At 30.4% G+C, this 14,532-nt stretch overlaps 1 protein-coding gene across 2 annotated transcripts in view; it reads left to right on the top strand.

Annotated features, from left to right (window-relative positions):
- The window catches only part of LOC132753523 (nicastrin-like), a 28,701-nt gene extending 23,545 nt beyond the window's left edge, over nucleotides 1-5,156 (top strand). The window contains exon 16 of one of the 2 annotated variants that reach the window (XM_060744003.1): nucleotides 575-5,156. In XM_060744003.1, the coding sequence (XP_060599986.1) occupies nucleotides 575-721 (147 nt within the window). In that variant the 3' untranslated portion in view covers nucleotides 722-5,156. The remainder of the gene's footprint in view (nucleotides 1-574) is intronic. The other variant, XM_060744004.1, reaches the window with a different exon arrangement.
- The last annotated feature ends 9,376 nt before the right edge of the window (nucleotides 5,157-14,532 follow it).

Raw genomic sequence — 14,532 nt, 5'->3', positions numbered from 1 at the left:
GTTATTCTTATAATTATCTTTAATATCATTTGTATATTTTACAGTAAAATTATCATTGTCCTTATTACAACCATTATCATTACCAATGTCAATATTTTTTTTCTTTCTAAAAGACAAGTAATTATTATGTGTCTACCTTTGTAATTATCATTCAGTACCATGATCAATATAATTATCATTGTTATTATCATTCAGTATCGTTGTCAGTTTAATTATCTTTGTCAATAGAATTATCCTTGTCATTATCATTAGATATCTTTGTGAGCATGATTGTCATTAGTGTTATCATTACGTACAATTATCATCAAATGCAAATTATCATATTATGATATAATTTAAAAAGATAATATCAAATTAGTTACTAATACCATTATTTTTTCAAGTCAAGTTTTAAGACAAAGTATGTTTGGAGGAACTTTAAGACAGAATTCAAATGATCTTTATAGTAAGAAAATCAAACAGGTTGTTCCCCTTTGGCTGATATATTTGGGGGGAACAATATATCATATTTTGTGCCATATTTATCTAATATATATTTTTATATGTATATACATGATTTATTTTCATATTTCAGACTGTCACGTTGAGTGTCGGAGTAATTATGCTTCTTGTTTCCATGGTGATTGTATATTTCATCAACAGCCGGGTGGAAGTACTGTTTGCTGGTGCCCGACGTGACTATAGAACTATAGACACGAACAACGATAATGGCATGTTGTAGCAATAACTTTTGAAATGTTTGTTTAGCATCTTTATTTTGATGATATTTTTTGGTGATATTGTTTGAAGTGACGTTTTTCAAACATGATTGTGATATTGTGTAAAAACTCGCACTATTTCTACTTTGCTTATTTTCACTATATAAGTTAAAGCCATTTTTAACGTGATACTGTCAATTTTCACTTATTTTATGACGTAACATATGATTATAATAATGTTTTCTTAAGACGTAGCTGAATTTTCTGAATATTCAATTTTATTTTTTCAAAGATAATGGACACTTTTACACATTTTTGCCATGTACTTTGATTTTCTCAACATTTTTATTTTTGTAAATGATTGTGTGCCTATTGCCATATATTGGAAGTTTAATTTTATATGCATCGATTGTGAATAACTAGAATAACTAGATTTTTACTTATAATTGGTTACAAGTAATAGATTTGATCTTTGAATTGCTATCATTGAATTTGCTTTATATTTTAGATGATATTTTTACTTATAATTTGTTACAATTAATAAATTTGATCTTTGAATTTGCTTTATATTCTAGATGATATTTTTTTTCCTTTTTTTATGGACATTGTTTGTAATTATGTATAATAACAATTTTTTGCATGCCTTCTTTTGAATTCAGTACAAATCAAGTATTTGAGTGTTAGAATGGAGAGGTGGGGTGGGCTTTTTAGTGCTACCAATTTTAGTAATGCCTGTCTACACGTCTGCGCAGTCTAGTCACACTGTAATAATAATAAAAAACAGACTGCTTTTGTTGGATTAATTTTAGCATTTTGGTTTGGTTTAAAGATATACAATGTATTCATTAAAGCTTGATTGCGAAAACTTATATTAATCACTTATTGAGTCCGCTTCCTTGAACCAACCAGTACTAGTGTCATATGAAGAAACATTGTAGTGACCCAATTAGGGCTGGAACCCATGATCCCTGGGTTGAGAGGCAGACACCTTACCATAAGGCTTCTGCTCCCCTTGAAAATCATTATAGTATTGAAGTTCCTTAAATTTTTATAGAGTTAAACATTAAATTATGTTTACTGAATTCAGTGATTGAACTGTTATGAACAGCCCTGTATGCTGGACATATAGGCTAGTATGTGTGATGTGTACATGTATATCTATTTAAATCCTGTATTATCAGCTAAGTGCAATAACTGGTTAACTATTTTTAGAAGGACTTAACCTGTTATTGCACTAAGGTGACAGTTTGTACCCTGACAGTAGAAGAAATGCTTGTGTAAATTTTGAAATAGTTATGTTAATTCAAGCACCAGTCGTAACTCACTCCCAGCTGTGGAAATAGAGGGTGGAAGGAGAGGGGTGCATAGGGGGCCATTTTATCAAGGATCAAATCCTTGGCCTATTTGGGATAGTCATATGTCAAAATCTATGATCAATATTCTCCAATAATCCCCATACAAGTTAGTGTATTCCCTGAAATTCTTGTCCGCAGCATTGAGCATAAGAAGTCAGAGGACAGACTGAAAGAGGAAAATATCACCTCCACTATTCCAAGGAACTAGGAGGGATAGGAGCTGCTGTTACCATTGACTTGTGCAGTTTTTATTGGTTGTTTTTTTTTGGGGGGGGAGGGGGGTGAAATCTTGATAGGAAGTTAATATCAAATCAAGGTATACTGACATTTGTCACATATGATAGTCCCACTTATTCTACATTCCACTATCATCTATGGGTTGAAAGAAGTAATGACATGTTAATTTGTTTCATTAATATAAACTAAGTATCATGTACATTTATTTTATTTATCATGTACTTTGTTATGAACTTTGTATTATTGTACATTTGTTTATCATGTTGTACAGATTAACTAAGTTTCATGCACATTTGTTTATCATATTGTACAGTGACCATAGTTTCATGTACATTTGTTTATCATGCACAGATGAACTAAGTTTCATGTACATTTGTTTATCATGTTGTACAGATAAACTAAGTTTCTTGTACATTTGTTTATCGTGCTGTACAGATGACCATAGTTTCATGTACATGTGTTTATCGTGCTGTACAGATGACTATAGTTTCATGTACATTTGTTTATCATGCTGTACAGATAACTTTAGTTTCATGTTCATTTGTTTATCATGCTGTACAGATGACCATAGTCTCATGTTCATTTGTTGATCATGTTGAACAGTCTTATTTCGTCATAATATATTTTATGGGAAAGGTCGTGTACCCATCAATGCTTGTTTTGGTGAACTTATTTCAAGCTCAAAATATAAATGCAATCTTTTGGACCTTTTTAAGTGCTGATGCATAAAAGTAATATATGAACAAAGTGTGACAGCATTGAACTTATCAAATTTGGGAGAACATCTACTGGCAACTTGAAAATTTATGTACAAGAGGATTGGACTAAAATAGGAATGTCCCAGATTCAGTCCCTTATTTTGCTATGTAACATGTAACTGTGCTATAACAATATTACTGTTAAAAAGATGTTATATATTGAACAAATATGCTTATGTTATATATTGAAAAAATATGCTTAATTGATAATGTTTTGCTTAATTTTTAATTTAAAATAAAGTCATATAGGATGGACTTAAAGGTGTAAATACTTCTATAAAAGTCAAATATTTACTGAGAAGTTTTTCTTTTTATTTAAGAGTGAAAAACTTTATATCTGGTGAAGTATGCTATCACTCAGATTATTTTCACATTTTTAGGTCATTTCTGGAGTTTTAAAGGTGCATAAAGCCTAAACGAGTATTTCTTTCTTTCTGTACAAAGACCAAACACATGCTTTGTAAGAATGTAATTATAGATTTAGAGTATAGGAGATGCTTGTCTCCTGAAGAAAATTGCACTAGATGTGAAATTACTTGTTATTAAGATAGGGAAATGTAATCAAAGAGGTATAGTGACTGCCAGTCTAAAGTCACTAAATAATCAATAAATCACTATAATTGTAATTATTGTAAAAATGAAAAAGAAACAGAAAATCACTAAGCTCTACGGCCAATGAGTAATTTTTTGTTATCAAACTGTAACAAACCTCAAAGAATAGAAATGAAATTAAAAGGTGGTTTTTTTTGTGTTTTTTTCCAGAAATAAAAGTAATACCATTATTTTAGGCCTAATGGGCCTCTAAGCTGTACTGTAATTAAGTATCCAGTTTATCTAAACAATGTAATATAATGTGTATATAATTAAATTTTGTATTTAGTTTGTTATTTTGTATTGAGTTTTTTGTTATTTATACTTGCTGATAATTCAACAGGCTTGAAAAGTTTAATGCAGATATTTTCTTTTTTTATGGAGATTTTTTTATTATTTATTTTTTGAATTTTGTTCCACAATTAAACAGAAAAACAAACTTGAAAAAGTGCTAGGAAATTGTCATTATTATCATTTATTTGTCTGTTAATATGTCATCTTTAGTTAATCTTTGAAAGATAGTGATTTTTTCATCTTTATCAAATAAATCAGGTCATTTGCCATTATATTTGATTTTGATAATTTTGCAAAGTGACCATTGGGACCAAAATGTTTTTAACTATTTAGATGTAGAAATATCCATATTTATATTGTAGCTCCACTATTCAAAGAAAAGTGTGGCTATCCTTTGAGCCCATTTGTTGTAAAAATATCCATATTTTAATTTTAGTCCTATTCTTCAAAGAAAAGTGGGGCTATACAACTTGCCCATTTGTTGGTGTCTGAACACTGGCTATAAGTTTTGTGAACAACTTTAAATCTCATTCATGTATTGTATTCATTTACTTAAACTTCTTTTGGATAATAATTGCAAGTCACTGACCAAGACACATAACTCTAGCTTAAATTCTTTTTACTCAGTTGTTCCCCTTTTTGAACTTGGACAATTCCTGTTTTATCCATGCACTGAACAAAGTTGTGTAAGATTGTGTAAATAGGAAGTTCATGAGTTAAAATTAACGTAAGTTGTTTGTGTTGTTGTGCATAAACAATACAAAGTATATCAAAATTCTCTACTACATGTATTTATGCAAATATTTGTCAAAGTTTGGAAATTTGCCTTTTTATTAATTTTTTGTTTGGTGTCAAATATTTAAGTCATTTACCAGTTTTATTTGTGCTATTGTATTTATAATTTTTAGAGATACTATTATTTTGTGTGTGTGTGGTTATTGTATACTTGGTAAATAGATAATTTTTGTATTTTTGTGCATTGTGCCTTTTCTGGTAAATAGACATGTTTAGTGGAAAATATTTGACTATTATAATAGCTGTAGTGAAATATTTCCATGACCATAAATAAAGTTAGGAAGTGAGAAAGAAGAAAGTCTAGTGTTAAATTGATTTTTTATGCCAATAGTTCAAATGCAAAAAAAAAGGTTTTCACTACTGTTGTTTTTTATGTTTATTTTGTGTGCAAAGAACATTAAAAATGCTCCAATAAATTATAAATAATTTGCAAAGTGTTGTTTTAATTTGAGATTGACATATTTCTTAATATAATATAAGGTTTTTCCTATAATGTTATTTATTTTCCCCTTCTTTTTCTGATACTTTTCAGATCTTTATATTATATAATGTGCACTTCAAAAGCACATTCGGAAAAGTATAGAAAGAAGAAGCGAAAATACGAATAATCATTATAGGAAACCGTTTAGTGATTATTTATTTTAAGGAAATAGTATCTTCAGAATATAAAATTTGGAACCTACTTGACTATGGCGAATAGAATAGTTATGTTGTCCTTCCGAAAAATGCAATTACAATCAGAGATACTTGTTGAGCTAGTTACATTATGCCTTCCAAAGAGCTTACATTAGGAAAATTGTATGGCTAGAGTTACGTTATGCCTTCCAAAGAGCTTACATTAGGATACTTGTGTGGCTAGAGTTATGTTATGCCTTCCAAAGAGCTTACATTAGGATGTTTGTGTGGCTAGTTACATTATGCCTTCCAAAGAGCTTACATTAGGATACTTGTGTGGCTAGTTACATTATGCCTTCCAAAGAGCTTACATTAGGATACTTGTGTGGCTAGTTACATTATGCCTTCCAAAGAGCTTACATTAGGATACTTGTGTGGCTAGTTACATTATGCCTTCCAAAGAGCTAACATTAGGATACTTGTGTGGCTAGTTACATTATGCCTTCCAAAGAGCTTACATTAGGATACTTGTGTGGCTAGTTACATTATGCCTTCCAAAGAGTTAACATTAGGATACTTGTGTGGCTAGTTACATTATGCCTTTCAAAGAGCTTACATTAGGATACTTGTATGGCTAAAGTTGCATTATGCCTTCCAAGGAGCTGACATTAGGATACTTGTGTGGCTAGTTACATTATGCCTTCCAAAGAGCTTACATTAGGATACTTGTATGGCTAGAGTTACATTATGCTTTCCAAAGAGCTGACATTAGGATACTTGTGTGGCTAGTTACATTATGCTTTCAAAGGGCTTACATTAGGATACACTTGTATGGCTAGAGTTACATTATGCCTTCAAAAGAGCTTACATTAGGATACTTGTGTGGCTAGTTACATTATGCCTTCCAAAGAGCTGACATGAGGATGCTTGTGTGGCTAGTTACATTATGCCTTCTAAAGAGTTGACATAAGGATACATGTGTGGCTAGTTACATTATGCCTTCCAAAGAGCTGACATTAGGATACTTGTATGGCTAGTTACATTATTCCTTCCAAAGAGCTAACATAAGGATACTTGTGTGGCTAGTTACATTATGCCTTCCAAAGAGCTGACATGAGGATACTTGTGTGGCTAGTTACATTATGCCTTCCAAAGAGCTAACATTAGGATGCTTGTGTTGCTAGTTACATTATGCCTTCAAAAGAGCTGACATTAGGATACTTGTGTGGCTAGTTACATTATGCCTTCCAAAGAGCTTACATTAGGATACTTGTGGAGCCAGAACAAGTATATGTAGCTGTACTTTCTCTTTGATGCGATTTTTTCCGTAAGGTTTTTATTTTGCATTTTTTCTTTATGGGACTAAAAGGAAGTTTTGTGATGGGGTATTGAATTTTGACTTTTGATGATATCTAAGTGGCCTACTTTATTCATCTATGTTATCAAATTCGAACCATTCGAAAATTTCACCTTTGATGACCTTTGATGACCTTGAACATGTGAAATCTCTTTTTTAACTTAGACGACATTGATCATGTCTCGTGACCTTTTTTTGTATCCTTGGAAATTTTATGACAGTTCCTTGCAATCATTCTCGGGTGAGTGACCTTGCGCCATTTTGGTTCTTGTTTAATATGCAATAGTTCTTGTTTATTACGTAACTATCAGTAAAAACAATAAATCAACAAGATGAAACGGTTTAAATTGCGGTTATTCATCCTCGTGTTTGTGATAAGGTTCTTTAACAATTATTGAGAGTTTGGTCAGCTTGTCATGTTTTCAATTAATTAGCCAATGGTATCATTAATCTAACAAAATGTAAACATTGCGTTTGTCATGCAGCTATAAATTTTTATTTGAATTCTGATATTGGATCAACATGAAAAGAAAATAAACAGTATTTCCTTTGAATTAATCACATAAAGCGAATCTTTGATCCATCTTTTTGTTGGTTTTCTGTCTATAAAGGATCCCCCACTGACGTTTGACTGATCATTTTATGATAGCGGTTTTGGTAGTTACGCAACATAATGGAGTACAGATATTCCTATTTTCTTGCACAATTGTGTCAAATACTATGGGGTATCATGATTTTTTCACTTTAAATCTTAAATGCGCCAATGTGACTTAAAGCTTTAATCCATCCATTTTGCTCGATGTTTATGTAAAATTCAACTATGATCTCTTGTGACATAAGACAATTATTTCACACCATATAAAATATATAATCAATGATCTTTCAGAGTTTGAACCACGTGATGTTCAAATATAAATCATTATTGAATCCAATCTTATCTTTTAAGCCTCGTTCTCATTTCGAGAGTCCAAAATATATGTATCAAAAACCCATACCCCATACAGTACCGTTTTCATTTACAGGGTCCAAAATATCTATATCCAATTCATATCGTACTAGTTCAAAAAGTCGTATTAAATGCTTATTGTATTTAAAGTTACAAATTTCTGTAAAATTGTCCAAGGAAAGGTGGTGTAAAATAAAGAAGTCATTAAACAATGTTGAGAACAATACTGATTCTATTGGACGAGTACATAGATGTAAAACCTATATTGGTCGAGGTTTGACATATGTGTACTCATCCAATAAATTCAGAGATGACCTAATAGTAAAGACATTTGACATGCAAGTAGGCGTGTGATATTCGTATAGATATGGTAGGCATTTTGTTAAATGGTCCTTAGAATGGAAATGGAAACAAACGTACATTGAAAGACAAACAAACGTCCGAGGAATAAGTTTTTTTTCAGTCACTGTTTCATTGATGTTATTTGTTATATCATATAAAAACAACAGAGCATGGCTCACTCTGAAAGTTGTTTATTTTACTATACTAGATCTAGTATAAATTTATAATTTGTTATGAAAATTATTGAACAAATATATGACACTTATTTTGACAAATAAGCATTGAATCGATTGAAGATAATCTATATTTGCTTAAGATAATCTATAGGACCAGCGGAGGTTAGACCTGCTAGCACAATGCTAATTCTGAGACTTAATTTCTGTCTGCTTTACTGTAGTGGTTTACTATTTACTGCAATTGCAGCCAGTGCATGTCATTTTACGATTATTCCCAAGGAATTAATAGCATGTATAAGAAATTGATACCATTTGGCATAATGGCATAAGGGAATAACAAGTGACTGTCAAACTTATAGCACATACGGCAGTAAGTACAAAGAAAAGAATTGCATTAAAACACAAAGGAGTAGTGATCGATGCCGCACTGTCATAGTAGTCGAGTGATGTCGTATGGATGTCATTAATTTTTGTTTCCAGTTAAGAAACGGATTATCTTTATAATAACATAAAAAATATCAGTATGCACACACTCCGACGCTTTGCTTCGCTACACAGCCATTTGAGCGTAGCCATTAAAATCACTGTGAAGAGTTCGAAAACAGTATAGCTCTTGTTAGAGATATCCGTATAAAGTTATTAAAGCGGAAAAATGTACTTTGCTACGAAATACATTTCTTGTGAAATGTTTCAAGGCAATGAGTTTTACGGGATAAAGTGATTTGTGAATACGGAGATTTCTGGTATGATTTTTTATCGAAACTTCAAAAGAGTGAAATAATATTCTGCCAGGATCTGCTTCAGTACATTAAATGTTTAAACGTATCCTAGCCAATTTAGTCAATTGAAGTTCTGAAGCATTCTTAAGCAATGTTTTAAAAAGGAAGCCAATTTAAATGATTTCTTGTGTTCACCGGAAGTGAGACGATGTTGACGTTTTATCGTCTGCGTTAAAGTCGATATTGGCAGCTTCCTGCTGCGACACGTTAACAAACTAATTCTTACAATGCAACAAAAGAATTAAATGCTTGTAAAAGAACAGTTTGACAGCAGACGATAACTTTTGAAATTTATTGAATTTGGTATTATTCTTCCTCTGTGAAAGACTTGTTTTTTGAAAAAAAAATCAAACAAATCAATTTCATTCGTTTCATAAATCTGTATGCCAAAGATTTGGTCTAAATAACCAGAAACGGTTCCCGGATACATTAAACAATGCGTCAAGACATCAGTCTGAAAACCGGAAACGAGACGGCACAGAAGTAGAGAGAAGGTTACAAATTTAAATGGAGTGCGTTAAAATGTTTTAAAGAAGACGGAAGCGTAAGAGATTGACAACAAAGTGTGTCAGAAAGAACAGTGTGGTACTATGGGAACTTAACAAACATTTGTATTTGAATCACTCTAATTTCAAAGATATAGTATTTGATTCATAATTGTATGTTTTCCTTATACAGCATTATACACGAGTAAAAACATTAACTTATAAATTCTCCGTCTAAGGGTGGGAAAAATGAAGCAAAAGTGTCATGTTATTTACCGCACACGAATTTATAAAAATACATAGATTTACATTTCTTAACAAAATATCCAACTGCTATTTTTATGACATTTTATATTTACGGTATCGCGCATGCGTCACATACTATATCGGAAATACGACGAATTTAATTTTCGTAATTTAAGTTCCTCGGTAAAGTGTCTTTTATCAAGATATAAACAAATCTTCTACAGACCACAAAGAGCCAAAATAGCTTTATATCCTTTGAAAAGCTTTTTGTACAATCAAATATGACATCCCGCGCTTTGTTCTAGTTTCTATGAACTGATAAAATGCACCAAAGCCGGATGAACTATAAAAGTGATTTTGGCTTTGATTTAGCATGTTATTAATTATTTTTGAAAAGAAATGAGCCATGTACTTTTATGTCAGTGGAGATATGGCATCGCAATTGAATTAATACCTTAAAGAAATCTAATAAACTTCGAGAAAGGAAACAAAATTAGTTTTGCCATTGATTGGCCAATCATTTACTCATACATTCAAGACATTTCAATTTGTTCATCAATTAAATTACATTGCAAGAAATCTGCGAATTATTTTAGCAATTGTTGTAAGAATGATTCATTTCTTTAGAATTTTAACCAGTTACTTGTTGTACATGTATAAGATGGTTTGGTCAAACCTTGCAAGAACAATTTGCGTATACGTACATATTATGATACTGATTTAGTACGCAAGTTGTTTTCAATGCTCAAGTTAGTTATGAAACAATCTGTTCAAAACATTTTAAGTTGATCGTATATGACTTCAATTGTCACGTTACATTCTTTTCTTTGTATAGATAGTAACTAGTAATGCAAATCATACGGGTTATCATTTTTCGTCTTTTTGAGTTTACTATTAAATTTTAAAAGTTCATATATAATTTCTACGAAAATTTGGAGTTTGCATTTTTTCTCTTCTTTTAGTAGATCTATTATGTATATAACAGAATTATTGTATAACTGCAAAACACGAACGTTTTAAAAACGTTTTATATACATTTAATGCAAGAGATATATTTCAAATTTTCTTGCAAATATTAACAATGGGTCGATTTTGCCAAATTACACACTGACTGTATACTCGACTTATTCTACTTGTAATAGAACAGAACAGACCAGAATATAACATACTTCTATTAAAAACTTATACATATTATATAATTTATTGTCTACAAAAACTGAATAGACAACAAACATACAACGTGTAATAGAAAAGGTAATGTAATGGACTGCAAGAAGAAATAGTTAAATCTTGAGCAGACGACAGTTCTAACACTGGTAAGAATCTATATTTGCAAGCCGAATCCTTAACCTGCAGCATTTGTTAAATGGACTTTTCAAGCATCCATTTTTGGAACTTTTTACTGTCAATCTGGAAATATCAAGATAGAAAATTAAAAAGTTAGCCAACAAATGTTTAGTCTGACTCTATGGTTTAATTTATCTATTTATTGTTATTAGCTTTGTTGTTTGCAATTAATACTTAACACATAATACATATGTGCAAATTTTTCATTTCAACTTTTTATGTTCCTTTGAGGATTGTGTTACAATAATAATACATTGGCAATAAATCTAAACATTAACTGTTTAGCATATCATTAAATCGACATGAGCAAGTGAGCATAGAAATAGAAATTTATTTAAAAATGAGGAAATAACACTTTATCGAACTGCTTATGAAAAAGGGGAATAGTTTGCGCTTTATTTTGTCAAACAAGTTATAAACAATTCATGTATAAAAACAACTAAGAAATCAACATAATAATAATAATAATAATAATAATAATAATAATAATAATAATAATAATAATAATAATAATAAATAATAATGATAATGATGATGATGATAATGATGATGATGATGATGATGATGATGATGATGATGGTGATGATGATGATGATGATGATGATGATGATGATAATAATAAAACGAAAACAATTAAAGCAAACTACAGTATTTTCCAACAAGCGTATTTTTCAAAACGAAACCCATTAAATGGATTTATATGTTCACCGGAAGTGAGTTGTGTTGAAGATTTGTCGTCTGCGTTGAATCAATATAGTCCACTCCTGTATTTCTTTTTTTTAAAGCTGTTCTACTGAAAGTTCAACCTCTGACGACATTCTGTCGATATTTGTACAAATATACGATATTGAATTAAAAAAAAAAAGTCAATGCACACAAACGTATACAAAACTGTTACGATTATGTAAGTAGGTATATATTTAAGAACAAATCTTATATAAAAGCATGAGATCGGCAGTAATTGTGGAATTTTTTTTTTACATTAGATATTACGTTTTTGCAATGACTATCTAATGTCACAGTGGATTAAATAAAATCATAGTATAATTTATTGTAAGTCTATACACTTCAACGTGAATGATTTAATGCAAGAATAAACACTATATAATTCCAATAACTGTATCATTTATTTTATTTTTTTAATTAATTAATTAATTAATTAATTAATTAATTAATTAATTAATTAATTAATTAATTAATTAATTAATTAATTAATTAATTTATTTATTTATTTATTTATTTATTTACTTGCTTATTTATTTATTTATTTATTAATTTATTGATTAATTTATTTATTTATTCATCTATTACATCTTGTATCATATTATACATAGTAGTAAATAGTATTTTATAAGTTATATGTTAAAATGCACATGTTTTAAATTATAAAAAATAAGTTTTAATATTTAGATACTCATGTGTGATTAACGACAAACTTGAATAACTATGTTACAATGAATACAATGACTTTATGAGGGATAAATGAGAAAACAGGAGCGACTTCATTTGGCCTCCTAATGAAATTACCATAATTTTACGTTACATCAACTTTTAAAACTGAACTTTCTCTACTTGATTAGGCAGACGCTTGCAGAATTTTGACAGTGGAGTATCGCATACACAGTGATAGCTTTTCAAGAAAGTAACACGCAAATTACGTTAAATATGGCAAAATAAGATATGGGAAAGGGTTGATGACTTGAGTCAGGAGACAAAATTTAAAGAAAGAGGCTTGACAAATTCATCAACGCTTCATCAACATTGAATATTTTCATATGTTGTATTGCTCAATGAACAGCGCGTGTTGTTCTCAAACATTTTCCCACGGAACTAAGTAAATCGTAATAAAATCAATAAGGAGCCAGGTACCATTATTCATAAGTCATTGTAAGAAGACGTTTGTTTCTGGTTTGCAAGCGTCTTAAAGATATTTAAACACGCGGCAAATACTTGTGTCACATGTCATAATGCTGATGTTCTCTTGCATTAATTTTTGACAATAGAGTATTGCGCACAAGAGCTACTCATCGCGTGTCAAAAACCTTTTAACATGATGTCATAGAAAAGATGAAACGCTTTTACACGTCGTTAAGTTTTAATGTTACGTCAACTTTTATGCACAAACCGTCTTAATACAAATGAAATAACGCATTAAGAATGATGAGCACTTTTAGGGTATTATATATTTGCTGTAAAGTTGCCCGATAACTTTACAAATTCCTTACTAACACAACTTTATTCTATACTATCGTACGCTTTAAAGGAATATACATGTATTTTCATGTTTTGTCAGACGGTAGAGGGGTGCATCAATCGGAACATCTCGGTTATTATCAATCCGAATTTTGACGTTAAGGGGCGAGATGATGCGATCGGGAGCATGTGTCAAATTGCCACAGCAGGAATAGTACCGACTTTGACGCAGACGGTAATATGTGACCGTCTGTTTACTTCCAGTAATTTTTAAACTGCGCTTTTCTAGGTAATATACATACATTGATTAAAGGATACCATAGTCAAACTTCTTGGCAGTATAGGACTACCAAAATATATATAAAGAAATTATGCTTTCTATGTAGTGATTTTTTTCATTAAAAGCTAACGGCTATATGCACATTTCAAAGACGTTTCATCGTATTTGTTTGTTGGTCGGTTTTCCTTAATCTTAAAGTTTGAATAGGTAATCCGGAGGCGTGCATCTTTACATCTTTAGATTATAACATTGGCACGAGGTTGAATTGATTCGAAATAGCTTTTATTAATAAAGCAAATGATTAATTAAATGCGGGAGTCACAAGAATCTCAAGGGACGCAACTTCGTTTCACTCAATTTTCGAAAAACGTGAAAAACGTGACGTGTTTATTTAATCAATCAGTTACATCTAAAGTTGCTTAATCCTTTGTTTCTTGGAATGAAAAAACAATTCCCAAAGGATTTATTTGCAAAATTCCATTTCAAACAGAATTTTTCAAATAAGACGAAATATGACGAAAAATTAAGTGCGAAGAGGAAATTGTTTTTTTTTTTATAAAACCCGCACCTTTTTGCACTGTACTCCTGTTCTGAAATGATGGGAAACAATGTTCTACTGTTTTTCCTTGAAATAAATGGTATTAATTTAAACATTGTATATATAATTCCTTTTTTGTTATTTTTTTCCATGTAACTTTTGTGTATACATGTATATAAATATTTTTTTTCCTTTGTTACATTCTCACGATATATGTGTTAAGGAAATAATAATTCATGTATTATATGTAAAATATTCCATGTCATACCTATATGTATATGTTCTGTTCTTTTCATTGTTAACATAAAATATTTGTTCTGTTCTGTTCTGTTCTGTTATAATAGCTTAAATAAACAAATACACATTGCATAAATTGCTCGAACTATTTTGTGTAGTATCATATAATTATATGCTGCACGTAAGATTTAGGTTGTGTGCATATTTGTTCATTCAGTAATGTCCATAGTGTGAATATTACTTATACACCGAGCTACCTCTTT

Source organism: Ruditapes philippinarum, unplaced genomic scaffold (genome assembly GCF_026571515.1).
Source record: "Ruditapes philippinarum isolate M1 unplaced genomic scaffold, ASM2657151v2 ctg2530_1_1_1_1, whole genome shotgun sequence".
Lineage (NCBI taxonomy): Eukaryota > Metazoa > Mollusca > Bivalvia > Venerida > Veneridae > Ruditapes > Ruditapes philippinarum.
The sequence above is the reverse complement of the archived record's forward strand: the minus strand, read 5'-3'. Positions and strand labels throughout refer to the sequence as shown.